This window comes from Lycium barbarum, chromosome 1, assembly GCF_019175385.1.
Source record: "Lycium barbarum isolate Lr01 chromosome 1, ASM1917538v2, whole genome shotgun sequence".
Lineage (NCBI taxonomy): Eukaryota > Viridiplantae > Streptophyta > Magnoliopsida > Solanales > Solanaceae > Lycium > Lycium barbarum.
In genome coordinates this window covers 140,317,611-140,341,404 of record NC_083337.1, presented here as the reverse complement: position 1 = coordinate 140,341,404, position 23,794 = coordinate 140,317,611, and the positions used below count along the sequence as shown (strand labels likewise).

General features: G+C 36.6%; 2 protein-coding genes across 3 annotated transcripts; one reads left to right on the top strand and one right to left on the bottom strand.

The window, feature by feature from the left end:
- The first annotated feature begins 214 nt into the window (after window positions 1–214).
- Window positions 215–3,368, top strand: LOC132640129 (uncharacterized). The gene is made up of 2 exons (XM_060356589.1): window positions 215–1,819; window positions 2,991–3,368. The coding sequence occupies exon 1, from the start codon at window positions 325–327 to the stop codon at window positions 1,759–1,761; it is 1,437 nt and encodes a 478-aa protein (XP_060212572.1). The 5' UTR covers window positions 215–324; the 3' UTR covers window positions 1,762–1,819; window positions 2,991–3,368.
- Window positions 3,369–4,521: 1,153 nt separating this feature from the next.
- Window positions 4,522–6,730, bottom strand: LOC132640121 (uncharacterized). Of its 2 annotated transcripts, none has more exons than XM_060356574.1 (3): window positions 6,432–6,730; window positions 5,620–5,810; window positions 4,522–4,912 (listed from the first exon to the last, which is right to left on the bottom strand). In XM_060356574.1, the coding sequence occupies exons 1-3, from the start codon at window positions 6,495–6,497 to the stop codon at window positions 4,789–4,791; spliced, it is 381 nt and encodes a 126-aa protein (XP_060212557.1). In that variant the 5' UTR covers window positions 6,498–6,730; the 3' UTR covers window positions 4,522–4,788. The 2 variants fall into 2 exon arrangements, with proteins under 2 accessions (XP_060212557.1, XP_060212548.1); XM_060356565.1 differs by having other exon boundaries at window positions 5,625–5,810; window positions 6,432–6,723.
- Between the last annotated feature and the right edge of the window lie 17,064 nt (window positions 6,731–23,794).

The window sequence follows — 23,794 nt, the reverse complement described above, 5'->3', positions numbered from 1 at the left end:
TGAAAAAATATTCTGGAAAAAAATGAATAATTCTCATGGACAAACGACTCTAATTCTTTCTTGATTCACTAAGTGAACACTTTCTTTGACCGAAGAAAAAAAGCCTAGGTGAACACTGTTTTTGATGATTAAGGTAAAATGAAAATAAATAAATTAACTGTGTGACTTGAACTTTAGATGGAGGGAATGTAGCAGTATTATTTATAGGCTAGTTAGTTTGGATACTCCGGATCCCTAATTAGCCTTTAATCACACTATTTATACAAAATTTTAAATGCTTATTCATTTTTTCCATTAACATTTACACCGCCAGTTAATTAAACCATGGAGAAAGAACACGCCGGCGACCTTAACCCTACGACGGCGCTTGCCGCCACAGTCACCGGAAACCAAGAACCAAATACTACTCGTCCACGTCAGCCAAAACGCTTCATTAAAAACCAAATCCCCGACACCATCCTAAACAACCCATCACTCAACTCCGCCATCTCTCTCCTCCCTCAAAACTACAACTTCGAAATCCACAAATGTGTCTGGCGCGTGCACACCACTAACGCCAAGCGCGTCGCCCTACAGTTCCCCGAAGGTCTCCTCATGTACTCACTCATCATCTCCGACATACTCTCAACATTCACTTCAGCGACACACGTCTTCATCCTAGGTGACGTCACTTACGGCGCGTGTTGTGTAGACGACCTCTCCGCGCGTGCGCTCAACGCTGATTTATTAATCCATTTCGGACATAGTTGCCTCGTACCTATCGATTCCACTACTATTCCTTGTCTTTATATATTTGTCGAGATTTCAATTGGTGTTAACAGGTTGTTGAATGAACTGAAATTCAATTTCTATGATAACGCTGATAATGAAACGTATGGTGATATCGTAATGGCTGGGACTATTCAGTTTGCTTCTGCTATTCGGGCTGTAAAGCCCGAATTGGAGAAATTAGGGTTTAGGGTTTTGATCCCGCAAAGTAAACCCTTATCGGCTGGGGAAGTACTCGGTTGTACTGCCCCGAGCGTTGGTAACAGGTTTAATGGTGTCGAGAATGTGGTTTTGGTGTTTGTGGCTGATGGTAGGTTTCATTTAGAGGCGTTTATGATAGCGAATCCGGGGATAAAGACGTACAGATATGATCCGTTTATAGGGAAGTTGTTTGTGGAGGAGTATGATCATAAGGGAATGAAGGATGAGAGGAGGAGAGCGATTGAGAAGGCGAGGAGGGAAGCGAAGAATTGGGGGATAGTGTTAGGGACGTTAGGTAGGCAAGGGAATCCGAGGATATTGGATAGGTTAGAGAAGAAGATGTCAGAGAAAGGGATGACTTGGACGGTTGTGTTGATGTCGGAGATATCTCCTACGAGGATCGCATTGTTTGAGGATGCGGTGGATGCTTGGATTCAGATCGCGTGTCCTAGGTTGTCGATTGATTGGGGAGATGCGTTTAGGAAGCCTTTGCTAACTCCGTTTGAGGCGGAGATTGCGTTGGGTGATTTGTCTGGGTGGTGGGAGAGGAAGAAGACAACTGTGAATTCAGACGACGAAGGTTTGAAGTGTTCAAAGAATGAATCTTGTGGTGATTGTGATAATGGTGGTGAAAAAGTGAAGGAAGGGGTAATTGCGGATTATCCGATGGATTATTATTCTCAAGATGGTGGGGAGTGGAATTCTTGCTACTCTAAGAAGCCGGCTCGACTTTCACAAAGAAGAAGTCAATCTTGTAATGGTAACAGTGCCGTCAAATGTTCCAATTGCTGAGCTGACTTTTTTTTCTAGCTGAATACATGCTGTATCATAAATGGAGTTGCAGTTCAAAGTGAGTACCTCCCTCTTAGCTGTAGTTTCTTTTGCCCGAATGGTTGTTATACATTCTACGTTGTAACAAGAAAAGCACATGCTTTCTTTAGTTTATATACTTTTACACGACTAAGTTGGAACATGACGTTTTCCTTACTTTTAGTGGTTGTATATGAATCCTTCTAGTGAGTTATATTTATGTATCTTGGTATCTAAAAATCTAATCAACTTATACAATAATTAAGTTAAAACAGAGCATATATCTTGCTCCTTCGCTTCATGTGTCTTTCTATTGACTAACCCCAGCAGAGAGTTTCTAACTTATATCTTACTATTTCATTTCATGCATCCCCTTGTTTAGTATTAATTTTTTTAATAATCATGGTGTCCAACAACAACAACAACAACAACAAGAAGCCCAGTATAATCCCTCCATCATGGTGTCCGGGCCAGCTTGCCCGCACCAGGGCTAATAACACGGTGTACCTTCGACCCCCCACCAACACATGACCCTTTATTTCATGCATCCCTTTATTGAACAACCCTAGCAGAGCATTGCAAGTCGTTTCATGAATCTCTTTATTGACAATCCCCAGCAGAAAGTTGCAAGCTTATATCTTGCTATGTCGTTTCATGCGTCCCTTTATTGACCAACCCAGCAGAGATTAAGTGTGACCTCAGCTATCCAAACTTTTTCCTATATTCAAGCACAAATTATATAAGCTTTCTTGGAGAACAACATCTCAGTTGTTGGGGAAAATTTATTCTATGGTTATCCAACTAGACGTTCATTGCAGTTTGTCACTTAAAATCATCCAACTAAGCCGGGTTTAACTCAAAAATAAAGTAGGTAGGAATTTATATATATGCCACATCAGCTTTCCGGTACAAAATATATAAATTCTGGCCTGTTTTATTTTGAGTTAGTTGAGTTCAGTTGGATGATGTTTAAGTGACAAATTAGAATAGTGACTTTTGTCCAATGAACCTTCAGGATGACCTCCGATGAGCCCCCCTCATTTCTTTCTACATCCCTGTTGTTGTAGCTTCCTTGCCTATAAAGGTTAAGAGATGTGAGAGAGAGGTTTGCTGAGTGGGCAAACTATCAATCTTATGTCTGTATATGGTTGATCGCATACAAAACCTGGGCTTGTCTCATATCTTGTCATCCATGTTATATGCTTGTTTAGGGTTGAAGGGCAAAGAGCAATCCGGAGGTTGCAAAAGTCTGGAGAAACCACCTGCGTGGCTTTGACCACAACCATGGTTTTCTGTTGTCCTAGAAAGGATCAGATAAATGTGGGAGTTCACTGAGGCACGATTAATGGAAGGCTGAAAATCAGCAACGAGAATGTAGTGTATCTGGTATCTTGCTTGGATATTCAACGAGTTTTTGGAAATGTTTGCTTTTCTCAGCGTCACCATTAAGCTTTTAACTGGTTGACGAAAAATGGTTCTTTTGATTTGTTTATCTTTTGGTAGTATGTACTAATATGTATCGTACCTTTCCAGAGTCTTGTAAGTACTGATATCGATGTCATTTCATTAACTGCCCTTTTCTTCTTTAATTTGATATGTTGCTCTTTCGTTATTTACTTGCAAGTCTTGAAGCCAAAAAAGATGGTACTCAAAAGGATTATGTGATTATGAGCACTGACCAGGACCGTAGCAAAGCCTTGAAAGTTATATCCTACATATATTTTTAAAATTAAAATTATGAAAGATCTACATTTGTCCCATTCTGAAGTTGGCAAATTCTGTCCGCATAACAAACGCATCATAACACTTTTGAGTGCAGTTATAAGTGAAGCAAATTCTTTCAGTACTTAACAATATCACATTCTTTAATACGTGGAGGCTCATATGGAAAAGAAAGCAGTTAGGCCCCGTTTGAAAAAATAAAGGCTCATAGTGATTTCTTCGATCAATCAACTACGCTTCTAATCTCCAGTCAATCGGATCTTCATTCCAATCAATCGGATCTTCATAGTTGCGAAACTTTAATCGTACCGTCTAAGGTCTTCGATGATCTTTCATATTTCCTGCTCAGGTTGCATAAGCCACTTTAGAAATAGGGGCGAACGGCATACTCTCTTGTAAGGATATACAATCTTATCCAACTAAATAAGAGGAAAATGTAAGTTAAACCTCACTCTTAACAAGTTGCTGGAATGAAGAATCCTGTATCGTGTACCTACACCAAATTTTATGGCCATGTATTGTCACACTCATGTTAAGATACCGGCACTCATGGGACATGAATCAGATACCCTTTTTTTTTAGCAGTAAGTAAAAGAGTCGGATACTATCTGGTTTCCCTCTTCTTTGAGAATTTCTTTTTAATCTTTGTACTCTTGGGAGCGTCCTTCAATTGGAAACCAAGAATGCGGAAAATGTGTCATTGTCCTTGTTTTATTACTACTATTTACTTAATATTTAAACAAGATTTTCATATCCACTCGTCTAAATGACTCATTTTCCGGAAAACACTTTTGGTGAATTTTTTACGTCATAACACCAAGTTCAAGCTTTCAGGCGTGGACAGAAACTTGACACATAACACAATAAACAGCCTGTGCGAGCATTTCAAATAGGTCTGAGCTAGACTTGAATCCTGTTTCTCCAAGAACCATCTACATATGTTATGTTTGTTGTAACATAGAACCAACCGATAATGATGTAAAAGATACAACACTAACCTAAAATATTACTATTGTAAACTGTACAAATGATTCTGTTAACATTATTATAAAATTTACATGCAACTGTGTTTGAATTTTCCTGTGAAATACATACACAATACCAAGCATTTAACTGAAAAAAACAAAGGGGGGAACTTCTGAAGAGGCGAGCGGAGAGTCTCAACTTTCTGCGGTATAGCAATAGTACCTCGACAAAGTAAACCAATCGATCAACAAATCCCTGATTCCTCCAGAAATTTAAGCAGACTACGTTCAGGTGCACTGATTGATGGAAGAATAACATGATTCATGGGAGGTCTAGGTATTGTTCGAGCTGACTCAGAGTTGGCAGCTCTTCCTTCCTGCACAACGGGAATATCAGGCTTTCTAATTCGCACAGCAGGGACTCGGTCCTTCCATATTTTTCCATCCTGTGGGAATAGTCAAGAAAAATACAAATTCGCAGTTAGCAATCCTATTTATAATCAATAGTGATTATAAATGAAAGAGCTGAGGGGTCAATAGCGATCTTGTACTATTAGCAGTCATCATATGCCTTATGTCCATTACCAACATAGCACTATATCAAACAGTTGAATTGGGACACCTATTACTAATCAGCAAAGCCAGCACCAAGCCCTTCCTTATAGATCGTAGAAGCAAATATAGCTAGTGAAATCGTCTAACCATTTTCCCCTTTGGCCACCATACTTTGAATCAATTCACAAACTGACCAATTTTTCATATGAGCCCTGCAATTTCATCTGACCATTTTATGTATGAAGGCATATGCATACACAAAAAAGGTCAACACGGGAAGCCATCAACTATACAAATTCTATATGATGAAATAGGAATATTATGCAGGCTGCGGATTACTTCACTGAACAAATTAGAGAGCATTTATCTTGACTATCACATTAGATCATTTGTCAAGTATGTGCTCGCGCTTCTTAATTAAACCCTTAAAGTTGCAATTCGGGTCCACCATTAATATAACAGAGAAAACTAACTAGGAAGAAATTTATGCCTACAAAAATAGTACTTATCCTCTAGGAATTCAAACACTTGCTCAAGATGAGACCATATGCACTTGTCTATAGAGCACAACTTCAGTGACATAGGGTGAGTTGAAGACCTTACATTCAGTACTGAAGGTTCTGGCAGCGGACATTGAGTTGGCCAATCAATATCAAGAGGCTCAGGTGGGTGTTCAACTGGCTTGAACTCGTATGCAAATTCAATACCATAAGGCACCACAGAGGAAGCTCCACCTATACTAGTTGCATCTGTTTCCTCTAAATTTGGGGGCAACACTTCCCTTTCATCCTGCATTTGAAATGAGAACACAAATTGCCATAACTAAACCAGATTTAAATCTCCACTAAGGAAAGAAGTCCAAGTTGACTTTTTGCGAAAGGGAAGATCTCAAGACATTATTACTATGTTTTCGAGTTAATTATGAGCAATTGTTGAGTGGTTAATGACAAGAACTTGGCCATTTATAAGCTTACCAAGTTATCAATCAATACAATGAGTTTAACCAATCAAATTCATGAGAAAAGAGAAGAATCAGAACCAACTTTGTTTTAATGATTTTGCAGAACAAAGACCAAATGTAGACACCAAAACAAACTTTGGGTTAGACTAAATTAGACACAATTGAGAGACTGAAAACACCAAAACGCCAAGAACTAGTCAACCTGAAATTCCAGTGTCTCAGAAAATTTGAGAACATAAAGATCAATCTAGTTCACCTCGGAACAAAAGCCAATTTGTTTCAAAGGAAACAAGTAAACAACAAAGTCGAGGAGGAACATAAGAAAGAAAAGCTTTTGACACCCAAATTGAAAAACAAGAAAATCAACATAAAGCTAAAGAATTTACGTAAAATGATGAAACAAATATATATACACACAGAGAGAAAGAGCGAGAGAGAGAGAAACTGACAAGTGCACTTTGAGTTCGACGATGGGCAGCTCTGCTCACAGAAAATCTAGAGAATAAGCCCACCATATTTGCCTCTTTGATCACTTCTCCTGCACCCAAATGGCTGTCTTGATTACACAGATTAATCTCTCTGTATATTGTAATCAGAAAAAAGAAAGAAAAAAAAGAAGAAGATACGTAACAAGGTTGCCTGGCTAGTTGAATTTTGTGTGGATTCAGTTCGTCAATACGTCCCTACTTGGGAGTTAATGAAGTGGAAAAGTTAGGAATAAGTACAAAAGTGTTGGTTAGGGAGAATCATTATTAATTTCTCCTTTAGTGGCCGTTTGTTTTATATTCCAGAATTATAATCTTAGCATTAAAATTACGATATAACCTAGATAACTTATCCACCTTTTACGGTGGATAAGTTAACCAAATTATAGTCCGGACTCTAATACTTCTTCCGTCCCAATTTAAATATTTTACTTTCCGATTTGTTCTAAAAAGAGTGTCTCTTTCTATATTTAATAAATTGACAATTCAAATATCAGCAAGTTTTAAAAACCAGAAGATTAAAAGGACATTTTAGTACATTACACACATCTTTAATTAGGATCATAAGATTCAAAAGTCTATTTTTATTCCTTAAACTTTGTGCTCAGTCAAACTAAAAGGGTATTTAGATTGACTTATTTTAAGTGCTTTTTGGTATCTTTTAAGCTAAGATGTGGTGTTTGATAAAGACAAAAAATGCTTTTAAGCACTTATTTCGGGCCAAAAAAAGTACAAAAATAAGCTAAAAGTTGAATATTTCGAACTTATGACTTTCAACTTTAGCTTATAAACTATTTTTAAAAAGCCAATCCAAACACCCTCTAAGAAACTTAGATTGGGATGGAGGGAGTATCTATTTTAACTTAAACCTCCAACCATATATGGGATAAATTTAGTCCCAAATTCTAAACCGGGATATAACACCTGATTCCTCTAACCAAACGAGGCCTTAGTTTCACTTTATATAAAACTACTTAATTAGACATAAGTTTATAGATAAAAGATAATATTTAGTACTCACGAAAAAAAACAAAAACAAAGACAGCGGATCAAGGAAAGGTCGGAACTTAGATGAACTGTCAGGTGATGTGTTTTTGTTTGAGTGGTGTAGACGATAGACTTGTATCTGTTGGACACGTAATCTTCGTTGTCTCTGTCTGCTCAACTGGGACCCTTTGGTTTCTCTGGCAGCAACAATCATTTCTATACTTCTATCTATGAGTATAATAATTTTCGAGTCAACTCTTTTTTGCAAGGAAGAACCACTTTTTGTAATTATTGTTTTCATTTGTGAAATAATACGAAGAAATTTGTATAATGCTCTTTTGATACTAGACAGGAAAAATCGTCAAATGCCCCTTCAACGTTTAGTTGGTTATGACACATTCAATCTTTACGGGTGTTAGGAGAGCTAGAGCTAAGGTTTTACTAGAGATTATGGGTGATCATGTAAAAGAGTTTGGAAGAATACTTGATTACAGAGATTGTAACACCCCGTACCTTTAACTTAAGCTTTGATCATGTTTCTAGACTTAGAAAACCAAATAGAGAATGTGGGAATTGGAAATTTCTCTTCAGTTATCAGATGGGGATTTACACCCCAGAATATGGACCGTATTTCAGTATACGACCCGTATTTTAAATAATATTTTGGCATCTAAATCACTGTGCATTGTGGAATTTGGCTTGGGGAATATATATTGTTAAAATACGGACTGTATTTGATGGTCGTATTTGGGAAGGAGGTGCTACGGTGTTTCTATCCTGTTGAACATGCTTAATTACAATCCAGGTTTACGGACCGTAATTCAGAATACGGATCGTATTTCCCACGTCGCACCAAAAACTATAAATACCTAGTTTCAGTTCTAATTTTTATTTTTACAAGTCCCTAAACCCTAGAATGACCTGTTCCTCTTCTCCAACACCAAGAACATTAAGGTCAGTCAATCCAAGCCCTTCCAAATCAATTCTAACATGTGTTCTCATAATCTAACCATGAAATCATTGTTCTTAACATAGGGTTTTCAAGAAAACACATTTAAAGGACTCAAGACTCAAACCTTCCAAGTTCAGATTTCTTCTTCCAAGTTCAGATTTTTATTTCAAGTTTGGAGTACTACCAGGTATGTAGGGTTGCTATCTACGTGTGGGAACATCACTGTTCTTCCCCACGCTTCTTCTTTCATAAAGTATGAAGCTTTACGAAAACTAAGGTTTTTAATCATGTTCATGATAATCCTAGGTCCATGCCCCATGTTATATTATGTATTAAATTGTTATAAATTCTTCATTGTGTTCTTGATACATCATTATGATTATTGAGAATCTGTCTGTAATCCATGAAAACCCGTACCTTGCATTCCATGGGTTCTTACATGCAAGTTTATGAACTATTATGATATTTTCAAGAAAAGCTATATATGTTTTATAAGTTCATGCAAGCATAATACGAATGATATCCATGTACATGCAAGTTATGATTCATGAAAAGCCATGGGCATCAAGTCCACTTATTTTCCACGTTCATGTTTTTGGGAGTTGCATTAATTACCGAGAAGGCTTCAAACAGCCTGAAATTACCTAGCCACCGTAGGATGAGGATCGCTCCACCCATGCTTAGGACGATTTCTCATAATGACTGGATCCTTTCATAATATTATTAAATCTAATGTCCCTGGCAAGGTATGAGTGTTCTGCTGGTAGGACGCAAATACTAGACTATGTTGTCGGTTATATTTACTACTCTCCCTACTCACGATACTTTACACATGTTATATATGTATATGTACTCATGTTCATGATCATGTTTCAGTTCAGTCTTTATTATGTTATTTCCATATCCCATGTTATTTTATTCAATTACTTTACATACCAGTACATTCAATGTGTTGACGTCTCCTTTTATTACCCCGGGGCCTGCATTTCACGATGCTAGTACAGATTTACAGGACGCCACATCTGCTCAGTAGGATTCGCTCGTATCAGCTTATTGGTGAGCCCCATCTCATTCGGGGTTATAGTCAATTATCTGTATTTTATTAGTTATGCATTTAAAGGTATGCTGGGGGCTTTATCCCAACAAGTACGTTTTCCAGTCAAGACTCATGATTAGAGGTTTCATAGACTAACCAGTTTAGTTATGTCAGACATGCAAGTTGTTTAGCCATCTTTGGCTCAATTCATGGTATTTTCACATTCATGTTTTTAAACGAGTATTTTATTAATTATTATGACTTCATGTGTTTTCTTAAAACCTATCATGTTTCATGTTATATTCCGCTCATGTATGCCTCATGATGATTCAGCAAGCCATGTGATTCGCTCGGTCACATGCAGTAAGGCACCGAGTGCCGTGTTTTGCCCAGACCATGGTTCGAGGCATGACAGAGATGAAGTGTTGAGAACAAATCCTGGAAGTACTTGTGTGGTAAAAATGTCTACTACAGAATTTGCTGAAGATGGTAGGCCTTGCTTCTTAGGTTTCTACATCTATTTTGATGCCTTGAAAATGTCATTTTTGAGTGGTTGTAGAAAATACATTAGGTTAGATGGCTGTTTCTTAAAGGGTTGTAGCAAAGGGCAACTGCTAGTTGCTGTGGCTAAGGATGGCAACAACCAGATATACCAATTGCTTGGGCTCTTGTGGAGTATAAGAACAAAATCACATAGACATGGTTTATGAAACTGTTGATTGAAGACTTGAACTTAGGGGATGTGACTGGTTACACATTCATTTCAGATATGCAGAAGGTACTAAACTCTTGATTTATATTGTTTATGTTATTATTTCTTGTTACACTTTGCTGATTTAAACTGTTCTTTTCAAGGGCTTCTTGCCACTATAAAAGAGCTGCTAGCACAAGTGGAGCAGAGGCAATGTGCTAGACACATTCTTGCAAACTGGTCAAAAGATTGGGGAGGCCTTGAAAGGAGGCTGATTTTCTGGAGATGTGCTAGAAGCACATTTGAGGAGAAATTTGGACAAATTGGAGCTTCTTGGTGGTAAGAAGATTGTTGAGGATTTACTCTACTACAAGGAACACTTTCTGTAAGGTATACTTTAATACTGAAATTAAGTGTGACATCATTGGCAATAATATGGCTGAGAGCTTTGATGCTTGGATTTTGGCTGCAAGACACAAAACCATCATAACCATGCTAGAAGAGATTAGGGTGAAGGATAGGTGTGATGAGGTCTTTTGCAAACACTTGGGTGACAAGAATATCTCCAATGGCATTAAAGACATTAGAAGACAACATGGGGAAGTCAATGAATTGTAATTTTCTTATCTTTGGACTGTACTATTGAATTTTTCTAACTTTGCATTTAACTTGTAGAATGGAACATGGGCTGGTTTTGCTGCTTCTCAAACCACTACTGCATCTCAAACAACTCCTGCTTCTCAAACCTTTGTTGCATCTCAAACAAATGTTGCATCTCAAACAGCTGCTGCTTCAAACAATGCTGGACCAAGTACTGTTGCCTCTACACCTGGACAAGCTGCTGCACCAAGGGCTGCTGCAACTCAAGGAGTAGAAACTGCTTTAAACAATGCCACAAGGCCAAGGGAGAGACCAAGAAAAGCACCTGTGGTACCTGAAACTCCTCCAAGACCAAGGGGTAGGCCAAGAAAGGAAAAAAATGCTTCTAATGCTCCTCCAAGACCAAGGGGAAGGCCAATAAAAAAAAAACCCGCAGTTGCTGCTAGTCCAAAGCCTAGAGGAAGGCCAATAAAGGTAACAAAGGTTACCGCTACTCCTAATTCTAACACTATGTCTGGAACAACAAGAAAGTCAAGTAGTCATGCCCTTGCTGTTCTCAAAAGAGTTGGTTTTGAGGGTCCCTCTACTTACCCAAATAAAAGATCAAAAACAGTTGGTATGAGAGTCTTTGTTGCTGAAAGTGGTTATACATCCCCGAATGTAAGTTTAATATTTTCTTTACAATAGCATTGGTATGTGAAGTTGTGAACTGACTAATTTTCAAATTTCTTTATTGCAGCATGGCATGCCTTCTAGAGAGTGCTGAATTTTGGTGGTAAACATTAAGCAAGCCAACCTATAAGATCTGTCGAAGTCACATGTGACCTTGGTCACAAGGCAAGACAAGGCAAGGGATGAGGTACAAAGGCAAACCATGCTACTGAAGAAGCATGCTTGATGAGATTAGAAGGGACAAACTCAACAAGGCCACTAGCAGCAAAGGAAAGGAGCCATGGAAGTGATGACTATTATTTGGATGACTAGAATTAAGATGCTTTTGGATATTAAACACTTTGTATTATTTGGATTACTTGAATTAGGTTGTTTGGAAGACTTGAATTAGCTATTAGAATGACTATTAAGCATTTCTGTAAGTGTAATGTTTTGTGCTCAATTAAGTATTTGGATGACTTATTAATCATACTTGTTAGTGTCCACTGTTTGTGCTCAATCAGTTGTGATACTGCATACTGCATTTTGGTAAACATATTTGAGCAGTGTTTGGATGACTTAGTAATCATACTTGTTAGTTCCATTTGTGCAGTGTGTCAATTGAGCAGTGATTTATGATTTGTGCAGTGTGTACATTGAACAGTAGAGTTAAAACTGTGCAGTGTGTGTACATTAAAATGTGGGCAGATTTCAGTGCCAGCTTGAATTCATGTACATTGACTGAAATGAATTCAGTCAGCAGCCTTCATTAGACGAATTCAATTCAATGTAATTGAATTCATGTACATTGACTGGTAGTTGGGAAGAAAGATTGGAATTGTAACAACACATTCAATGTCATCAGCCTATAAAAAGGCTATTAACCTTTCCATTTCAATTCATCCCTACATACAAACATCCTAGGAATATCATTCTTCCTCATTCAAACATCACATTTCATAGCAAAATGCCTCTTGGTGAAGATGACCTGGTTTATTTTGAGAAGAAACTAGCCAAATCATACGTTCACAACGATGATTTTGTAAGTGTTATTTTTCAAATTTATGTCAATTGACGTGTTTCATTATTCATAATGCCCCATGTATTTTATGCAGATCTTACCTTATGACATACATGATTTTCTTTCAAACACAAATAAACAAGTTGTTGTTCTCTATGAGGAGCGTGCATACTATATGACGTATAAGGTTGGCGTGCATACCTGCCTCTGTCAATGGTGGAAATATTTCATTGATGCAAACAGTCTAAGGGAGGGACATGTCTTATGTTTTAATGGTTGTGAAGCTAATGAGAAAGTACCTTCTTTGTTAATAACAAGAGGGAGGTTATTTAAATAGATTAGGTCTCTCCCTATTATGTAAAGTTTTGAAATTAATGAATGATCTATGAAATCTTTATCTATGGTTTTTGCTCAAAAATTGAATAAAGACAACTTTTTGATTGAACATCCATGACAAGAAACTCCTTCAACTTACAAACATAAAGTGAATAACAATCACTTAAACATCCTTCAACATACAAACATGTAATCCTACTATGGCAATCAACATTGGTAATGCTTGTTCAAGAACACCCAATAAACCAAATAACAACACCAAAGAACATACACAAAAAGAAAAACTTCTTAATAGTGAAGCATCTACCTTTCTTCTCTTCTTCAAGCTTCATCACTTTCATCTCTTCTTCAAGCTTTGACACTTTCATCTCTTCTTTAACCTTTAACACTTTCATCTCTTCATTCGTAGTGACATTCTCATTACCGATCGCCATTTCACTATTCTCATTACTAATATCTCCTTCAATGCAAGAAGACTCTCCTTCTTCCATTTCTTTTGTCAAACCAACTTCTTCCACCATTTTCTTCTTCAATTCCACTTCTTGCTCTTCCATTTTCTTAATCAATTTGTGAATAACAATCTTAGACATTTCATCAATATGATCATTCCTCCACTCAAAGAACTTACATTTCTTAACCTATAAAACAAAATCAACCCATATTATACACACTGTAATGTGTGGCAGAAATAAGACACGAAACATAAAAAAAATTATAAATTCGTACCCCATAGAAGGGGCATGACTAGGGCTGGGCGTTCGGTATTCGGTTCGGTATTTTTAAGTTCGGGTTCGGTAATTCGGTAATCGGTAATTGAAAGTATATACCAAATACTGAACTTTCAAACTTCGGTTCGGTAATTCGGTAATAGGTAAATCAAACTTCAGTTCGGTACGGTATGCGGTAATACCATTTTTTTTGCTAGCAGTTGCATTCATTCTGGAATGGGAAGAGAGTTCTGTGAACATTTATACTAATCAACTACATTTATACCAATCAACTAGTAACCCATGCTTAAGGTTAAGTCTTCATAAGCGTATGCTTTCATGTCTACCAACCAAGAGCCTTGTCAAATCTGGATGATTCATTAATATGATCATCTCCGCTGATGCACATTGAGTATCATTTGCAACATAAATGCCCCAACAGACAACGGTAGTTCATTCATGATGTGCAAGAGATATTTTCAATATTTCCACCTGCAAACAGTTAGGATGCTTCAATATCACCACACCAAGACATTAGATATCCACATGATAACATCTAAATGTCTAATGGATGGTACATGGTTTCCAAAAAAATCAAAGCTCTAACAGTTTGATTAAATAAACTCCAAAGTACAAGTCAATGAAGTCATCAGACAAATAACAACCAGAAGTCAAAATAAAAGTTGAAACAGGTGTACATATATAAAGCACAATACTATAATCAATTAGAAATTTGGCTAGGAAGTTATCAGCAGCTTGCTAGCTTCCAACAACAAAAGATAGAGAAATTATGAAGCTGTTGTACTGCTACTGCCCACTGTCCAGAAAATGGAAGCTCTAATATCATTCAAAGACAAATCCATTCCTTGCTCAAATTCGTGGATCAGAGAGCATTGAATTGCAAAACCTCAATCAGTAAACACATTTGACAGTTTTGCTACTAATACGCATTGTAATAAACAGAACAACTAAATTGTAGCTCAAGTTGCAATTAGTATATTGATCGGAGGCGTAATATATCAGTTATGAATATTTAGCTAATATTAACATATGATCTATTTCTAACTCAAATTTGTGGATCAGAAAGCATTCAACTGTTCGATACAATAAATGCATTCAACAGTTGCGGCATAACACACATCGCAATAAGCAAAGCAACTGAGAATTTTAGCTCAAATTCAGCACAAAGCATCTATTCATCTAATTATTTTCAATCGGATTACTTATCTTCTAGATACAATAAAATACGCAGAGAGATAGGTGACTGAACTCTTAATACAGTATCAAATTGCCTGCTTAAAAAAGCAATAGATTCAACTACATGAATAATAATTTCAGCAATCAATTTGAAACTAATATTCAACGATAAGCTTTTGGATCAGAGAGCATTGAAGTTCAAAATCTCAATCAAATAATAGAATATTGACAGTTGCCGGCATCAGAGCAGCAAAAAAATTAGCCCACAAAATCAAGGGCTCTATAATTCAAAAATACCGACTATCATAGAATATAAAATTCTTAAATGCTATCACATTTAAGGGCTCTATTAAATAATGCAAAACCTTAGACATAACAAAAATCTTACTTGAGCCATCTTGCGATTACAAATCAAGAACGAGGGAATCTTTTGAGCTATCAAACATATCTAAAGAGAATTTGAGATATGTCAATAATTAAACTAAGTAAAAATATATAAAACAAAATACAAAAACTGAAAAACATACCAAGTTCAAGTTTCATAAGATCATTAAAATCTTCTTCAACATTACGAGATAAGGCTCATTTCGACGCCAATCTTGGAGACAAATAACAGCTTGGACCAATTTCAGAGTCAAAGAACTTCTAAATGAATCAAGAATACGGCCCCCGATGTTAAATGCACATTCCAATGTCACAATAGAAATAGGAATTTCCAACACATCATGAGCCATCTCGGAAAGAATTTTATATCTAGGAGAATGAGCTTTCCACCATGATAAGATATCAAAATTATCCTCATCATCATTCAGCTCTAGTTCTTCACTAAGATACTTTTCCAACTCCGACTTACCACCCAAACCTGTACCATCTTGTTTGTTCCTCTTCATTTGGATCCTATTTCTCACTTTTGCTGATTTTGTGCTAGTGTTAGATCTAGATGAATCCAATGTCTGACCCGATAAATCAGAGGGAGAAGATGTGCGTCGAGATGCATTAGAGAATTTTACTACATACTCTTCAAACATAGATTTCATGTAAGTCACCACTTCATCTTTTATTTCACTCCCCTTTTCATCTCCAAACATATCCTCAAGTGCGGCGTCAACATACTCAAGTTTGTTACGAGGATCTAAGATAGAGGCAATAAAAAGCAGCTTATTCATTTTTTCAGGAGCACCCCAATACTTGACAAACTTTTCTATCATTTTTTCTCCCATTTTTGCCAAAGAAGGATCATCATCTTCCATACACTCTCTTAAATGATTGTGAAGCTCAACTATATCTTTAAAGTGACCATTAGAAGTGACATGAAGTGAACCTGAAACCTTCTCAATTAGATCATTAAACCTTTTAAGAAATATTACCATGTTTCTCACCTTTTGTCAATCATCACTTTCAAGTACACCTGCAATACTACCATCTTCACAAACATGAGTAGCAAGATAAGTTGACGATCTACCATCTTTAAGATCAAACCTATCAAATGCACTCTCAAAATGTTGTGCGGCATCCAACATCAAGTAGGTCGAATTCCACCGGGTCAAAACATCTAAAAATAATGACTTCTTACTGTCTATGTTTTTTAGTTCACAACATTCCGCAAATTTTCTAATCCTTGCAGCAGATTGTCTAACATATTTCACCATTTGCCTAATACGTTTGATAGATGGAACAATAAGATTCAAAATGTGAGCCATACATCTCACGTAAAGATGGTTACTACATTTCATGTTAGATCCCCAGTTAACCATTTGTTTGTGTAACTCTTTCACCATGACATCATTAGAAGAAGCATTATCTACAGTTATAGTGATTATTTTCTCCAATTTCCAATCAAGCAAACACTTACTAATACAACGGGCCATTTCGTCACCCTTATGACTAGTGATGACCTGAAAGTTTAAAATTCGTTTATGCAAGAGCCAATCACTTTCAATAAAGTGTATTGTCAAACACATATAATTTATTCTCTGTATAGAAGTCCATGTGTTTGTGGTTAGACAAACTCTTGGTGATGTTTCTTTCAAATACTTTATAAAATTTTGTCTCTCTTCAACAAAAACTACATAACAATCCCTAGTCACTGTTCTATTGGAGGGAACTCGGAATGAAGGTTGAGTTTTTTTCATAAACTTCTTAAAACCTTCCTTTTCAACAAAACGAAAAGGAGGCTCATCAAAGATTAACATCTCAACTAAAGCCCTCCGAGATACCTCTTGATCAAAAGTCCAAGTTTCCCCATCACCCATTTCACCTTCTAATGGAAAGTTTAAATTTGATTGTTTGTACTTAATATTGGAAGTGTTAATCTTATTTGGATTTCTAGGACAAGTTTTCAAATGTTTATTCTGTCCACTTGTTCCATTTTTAGTTGGATCAGCTAAGAGAACTTTACCACAATACTTGCACTTTGCTTTATTAATTCCATCTTTTATGAGCTTATCATAATGCGGCCAAGCAGCAGATCTTGGTTCTATAGCTTTCCTCTTCAAAATCATTGGATGTTGTTCAACTTCCGGTGTTGAATCAAAAGACTCAGTAATAGGTGCGCTTCCACTAACATTGGCTGTTCGACTTGCTTCATCTTCCATCTAAACATAGAAGAGATTACAAATGTTATAAGACATAAATTGCAAGGGATTAAGTATCATTTCTACTTAACATAACATGGTTCTATGTGCAACAAATATTTATCGATCTTTGAAGCAATTGCTTCATACTTGTGGAACACTTCTGTCGATATCTGAAGTTGAAGGTAAATTTCTCTTGTTTATACTCACTAGGACTGAATGTTAGGTCTTCTAGTTCTCTTTTGGTCTTCAGCTCTCCCAGTTGTTAACAGTTGAATTAATAAGGAAAACATAACACTTTGAGCTGCATTATCTTAACTTGAAGCTGAGCGACACTATTCAGAATTTAGTTACAGGTAGAGGGGACTTGGGATTAGAAGGGCAGTGGTCACTTTATTTTACTTGTTTTCTGCTTGCTGCGAAAAATGTCATGTAGCATGTTAATCCAACTGTTAAAGTATAAAGCTATTGAAGGCAAAAAAGAGCTTTTGAACTCATATTAGTAATGTTTGAGATTTATAGCTGGTAAATCTAGTCAAAATTGAATTTTTTGATGTCGAACTAATTGAAATTGGATTACAAAGACCAAGATATCTTTGTCTCTAATAGGTAGCTTATCACTAATCTGCTAGGTCAAAATAGAGTGCCTCTAATTTCAAGGAATAAAAGAAAGAACATTGCTAGCTTTTTCTATTTCTGTGACTATTAAAAATGAGTAAATCTACTTGTGGTACTCATTTCATCAAATTACATAATAATGTGCAGGACTGCTCCATGTGACTTATTAGCTGTTTTGACCACGAGTTCATTCTCAAAAATTTCTACGAGTTCTAAGAGTTGTTATTTTTGTAAATCTCCAGTTAACTATACACTGACACAATAACTCGTACAAACAGGGAAAAAAGTTTAGCATAAGCAGAGAAAAAATCATATAAACCGTTAAGTTACGGAGATACGATGACAAAATATATAAGTCGATTCACTAAAACATAAATGTAGTATTGGAAGGACTCATGCGTGTTCACATACATTGAAAAGAAAAGATATTAGCATTTATTTTATTATTTATAATAGACCAGTAAACGAGATAACTTTGACAAGCAACAGAAATCAATTCTCGACATGAATAAGCCATAAATTTGCACACTTGTTAGACTACTACCAAATAGATATTTTCACGAGTTTTAGCTCTTCTTTAACAGGGCAAACTTTCTAAGTGATAGATTAAGACTAACAAGCTAACTTGAGCAATTACATCAAACCAAAGACATGTTTTGAAGTAAAATAAATACTGTAATCAAGGAAATACTACTGCTACGGATACTATCCATTCATATCTTTCTCTCCCAAATATCGAATACTAAAACAACAACAACGAAATATTGGAAGTGTAAAACAAAACCAAATAATACAATACAAAAGCTATTAAAGAAGCTTAAATTAGTGAATCTCACCATTGTTTTCTCCTTGATTTAGCCTCAACAGGCGGCCGTGAGGAAGGAATGAGAAAAACCTAATGTGAGAAAAGAGACTTCGAAGTTGGAGCTGAGGTGATACCGTGATTACAAGACTTGGGGAGATTTTGTGTGAAGTAGAACTGATGGGTGATGGCCGATGGGTATACCGATTTACAGTGTTAGGGATTTACAGTGTTAGTGTGAAGCACTGAAGTGAACTGATCTATGGGTATTGGGATTTTTACTCCTTTGGGCTATTGGGATTTCCGGATTTGGGCTGGACTAGAAATGTTTTTACAATGGGCCTTTAGCCCTTTACTCCTTTAGGCTGTACAGTATTGGTATTAATTTCGGTATTCGGTATTTATCGAATTACCGAACGGTATAATTGTAAATACCGAATACCGAATACCGAAACCGAAATACTAAATTTTATATTTCAGTACCGAATACCAAACTGAAAACTGAATTACTGAATACCGAACTATCGAAATAGCCGGTTCGGTTCGGTAATTCGATTTTCGGTATTTTATGCCCAGCCCTAGGCATGACCAAAATCTTCTTCCGGGATTATTACGAGACCAAGAAATCTGCATTTTTAATAATACTCTGTGCTGGCATCACACTTGACGCTTCATCTTTGGATCGTCATTTTCAGTACAAAGATTGTTCAAATACGATTTGAACTCTTTCATTAAGAACCCTAGAAAATAAAATTAAGTGAAATTACAAGAAATCAGTGAAATATAACATACAAATAAAAGATGAGAATAATAATTTAGAAAAAATAATACTTACCACTAGAATCCATTGCACAGATTTGAAGTTTTTTTTTCTTTTTCTTGAAGCTATGGAAAAAATGGAGTTCAACGTTCAAAATGAAGAAAGGAAGAGAAAATAAGAGGGGGGGGGGGGGGGGGGGTTTACCTTTATATTCGATCCACGTGGCCAACAATAACACGTCAAACGTAGTAAAAATTTTTAGTAATGCACTGCTTGGTCGTGTAGTCACGCACAGTGCCACATCAGTAGTAAAAGGTCACTAAAATACTGTAAAAATAAGACTGGGGGGAGAGAGGTAATAGGTCACCCGTAAAAGTTGGGTGCGTCATAATTAATCTGACTAAATGTTGAGGGGGAATTTGATGATTTGGCCATACTATATGGGTTTTAATTTATGTGATTTTTTTTTTTTAAATAATAAGCTTTTCTAATTTTTTAGTTAAATTTTTCATTGAAGAATCATCGGGTTCTTTTTAATTAAATGCTATTAAAGTTTAAAGACATCTCTTATATAATAGTAACCCATTGAGCGGGCTAGGTCAAGAACTGAGTCTGCTTTTGAGTGGGTTGAGTCCTAAATTAATGTAATTATTGGTATAATTTTTAAAATATTTTTTTCCTAAAAATTTACAACTATCACGTCATTACTTAGGTATTATGTCATTGAGTAAGAACGACAAATATTTTGAGACTGAAAGAGCACGTGACAAGAATTTTATGTTATTTCTTAATTGAACAAATCAATAAAATGAAATGAAATGATGATAAGTCTAGGGTGACGAAGTTAATTATTACTAAATTTTATGGTTTCTGAGTACTATACTTCAAGCTTTAATTTATTTGTCGTTTAAGGGGTTGACATACCATTCGTAAGTCATTTAACAATAGTAATTACAAAAATATTAGATTAAATTATCTTTAGTTATTCAATAAATACTATACTCAATGACTATGTGCTTTTCTCAAGTAGTAAAAGGTGGATTTTGAAAAAATAATGAATGCCCTTTGATTTTCCAAAAGTCAGAAGTTACAAATATTTTGAATCAATTTTGGTTATAGGACCAGATATTCTAGATGTTGATGATGACCCTATAAATACTAACTAACATCCTAACACCACAGTTATAGTGGGTTATGTAAGATTTCTCCATCCTTAATTAAAGGTTTAGAGTTTGAACTTTGGAGTGAAAAAAATGTAGGATAGAGAGCGCTTACCCGGCCCTTTAATGAACCTGCTTACCCTTTAATGGATCTTACATATCACAAATTAGGATTAGTCAGAGTTGCAAAGCAATTACAAACACTAAATTGGGAACCAAAAAGCAAATGAAATCTGAAAAAAGTTGTTTCTTTTCTTTAGCCTCGTGGGCCGGAACCCATTGGCCTGATACAGATTTGTGTTACTTAAAATTTATTCAAGGGGCTAATACTCCCAATCGAAACAAATTTCATTCCTTATGCTCGAACATGAAACCTCTAATTAATAATGAACAGATCCAATACATCCCACTACATTCGATTCCCAGTTATTACCATCCAAGTGCCAATTGAAGAAATATAATTAACGCAAGAAAGAATATATTTTGTATTTCTCAGCAGATTATGTTACATAGAGATGGCGTATTTATAGTTCTCTTAGCCAAGAATCTTACTATACATGTTAGCTTATTAGCTTATCAACCTAGGATATTCATACATATACAAACTAGGAGTGTACATGGACCGGATTGGTTCAAATTTTTCAAATATCAAACAAAATTAATTGCGTTGGGTTTTTAAAATTTATAAACCAAACCAAACCAATAAAATTGTTTTCTCGGATTTTTCGGGTGTTTTCTGGAAAAGTCTTCAGACAAAACATATAACTTCTTCAGACAAAACATATAACTTTTACTTCAAGTATTTCTTTAGTTTTAGTAAGATACAACTATATAATTAAGGTGTTTCTTAAAAATATAACACAAAATGTGAGATGAGTGATGATATTATATTAAAATATTAAAAAAAAAAGATAATAAAATCGGTTAAAATAACTATGGGTAATTAATAAGTCATAAAGTAAATGATCATAATCTAAGAATACTAAGTAATGCTAAAATAAGTACAACTAATAAGAATTAATTACATGACAAATAAAAAAATAAAATTAAGTTATGTATTTTCACTCTCTAAACCAATTATGCAAAACTAAAGAATAGATATCTAATTGAAAGAAGTTATTTCCTTGCCCATTCACAAGCATATCAACAGTGATATATACAAGCTAACCTACGTAAGGTAAGGCTATCAACTAGGCCCTAATTACTTACAATTAAGGAGCTAAATATACAAAGTACATAAATAGCAAAGATACCCTAAACAGAATATATTGACAGATATTCTAACACTCCCCCGCAGTCGAAGCAGGAGGTCGTCGAACGCTTAGACTGTCCCGAAAATCCTCAAATAATACCAAAGGGAGACCCTTGGTAAATATATCTGCAATTTGATAACGGGGTGGGACATGTAGAACTCGAACCTGTCCACGAGCAACCTTTTCGCGAACAAAATGAATATCCATCTCAATGTGTTTAGTGCGTTGATGTTGAACAGGATTGCCGGCAAGATATATCGCACTAATATTATCACAATAAACCAATGTAGCCTTCTGGATAGGACAGTGAAGTTCCAAAAGTAGATTCCGCAACCAACAAGATTCTGAAACCACATTGGCTACCCCTCGGTACTCAGCTTCTGCACTAGACCGAGACAAGGTTGCCTGTCGTTTAGCTGACCAAGAGATCAAGTTATTACCAAGAAAAACACAATAACCAAAAGTAGACCGCCTGGTATCTGGACATCCACCCCAATCTGCATCTGTATAAGAAACAAGAGTCGATGTAGAAGAAGGATAAAGATGGAGTCCATGATCAAGAGTACCCTGAATATAGCGCAAAATGCGCTTGAGAGCATGCATGTGTTCATCCTTCGGGTCATGCATGAACAAGCACACCTGTTGCATGGCATATGTAATGTCGGGTCTCGTGCAAGTGAGATACTGAAGAGCCCCAGCAAGGCTCCTATAGAGAGATGGATCCTCGAACGGTGTGCTAGAGGTAGCACTGAGCTTCGGTTTAGTATCAACCGGAGTGGGTGACGACTTACATGAAGACGTGCCGGCATGATCAATAATCTCTATGGCATATTTCTTCTGTGACAAAAATAGACCACCTGCATGACGGGTCACAGCTATACCCAAAAAATAGCTAAGCTCACCCAAGTCTTTCACAGCAAATTCCGAGCTAAGAAGAGTAATGATAAACTTACGAAGCTCATCAGATGAAGCAGTCAAAATAATATCGTCCATATATAACAGAAGATAAGCCATAGATGTACCTTTCCGATAGACAAACAGAGAATGATCGGATGTATTGTGAGAAAACCCGAGACTATGAACATAATCAGCAAATTTCCTGTACCAAGCCCGTGGAGCCTGTTTAAGCCCATAAAGAGATTTCTTCAACAAACACACATGGTTGGGTTTTTCAGGATCCCGAAACCCCATAGGCTGATGCATGTAGACAGTCTCTTTAAGTTCACCATGTAAGAAAGCATTTTTGACGTCAAGTTGATGAATTGGCCAAGCTTTAGATAAAGCCAGGTTGAGAACTGTGCAAATAGTAGCCGGTTTGACCACCGGGCTAAAAGTGTCACCACAATCCACTCCAACCTGTTGAGTTTTGCCATCACCTACAAGACGGGCCTTATGCCTCTCAAAAGAACCATCAGATTTTTCTTTATGAGCAAAAATCCACATAGACCGAATTACATTAACATCAGATGGACGGGGCACCAACTCCCACGTCTTGTTTTTAATAAGAGCATCATATTCGGCGTCCATAGCCTTTTTCCAATTCGGGTCACGAAGGGCCGACACTGGGTTACGGGGCAGCGGGGATTTAGAGATCGTGGAAAGACGATTGAAGTTCTTTTTGGGCTTAAAAATCCCATTTTGGCTGCGTGTAACAGCAGGCTGAGGAGGTGGGCGAATTTGAGGCGTTGGGATTGGAAGATTTTGAGGAGATGGGCTGCTAGGGAAAAGGGTAGAGGCCTATAATGGTCTTGAGGCAGACGGCCCAGCTGGGGAGGGAGTTTGTGAGGCCGGCAGCCCAGCAGGAGAAATATGGACGCTAGTAGGGGCTTGCGTCACTGGGCTTGGGCTGGCAGGAGAGGGGTCTGACTCAGAAATGGGTCCGGTTTGGGCAGGTGGGGAAGTGGGATTAGTGTTTGGGCCATTTTGTGGAGTTTCATTTTGAGTAGTAGAAAAATAATGGATTAAAGAGGATGATAATCCATC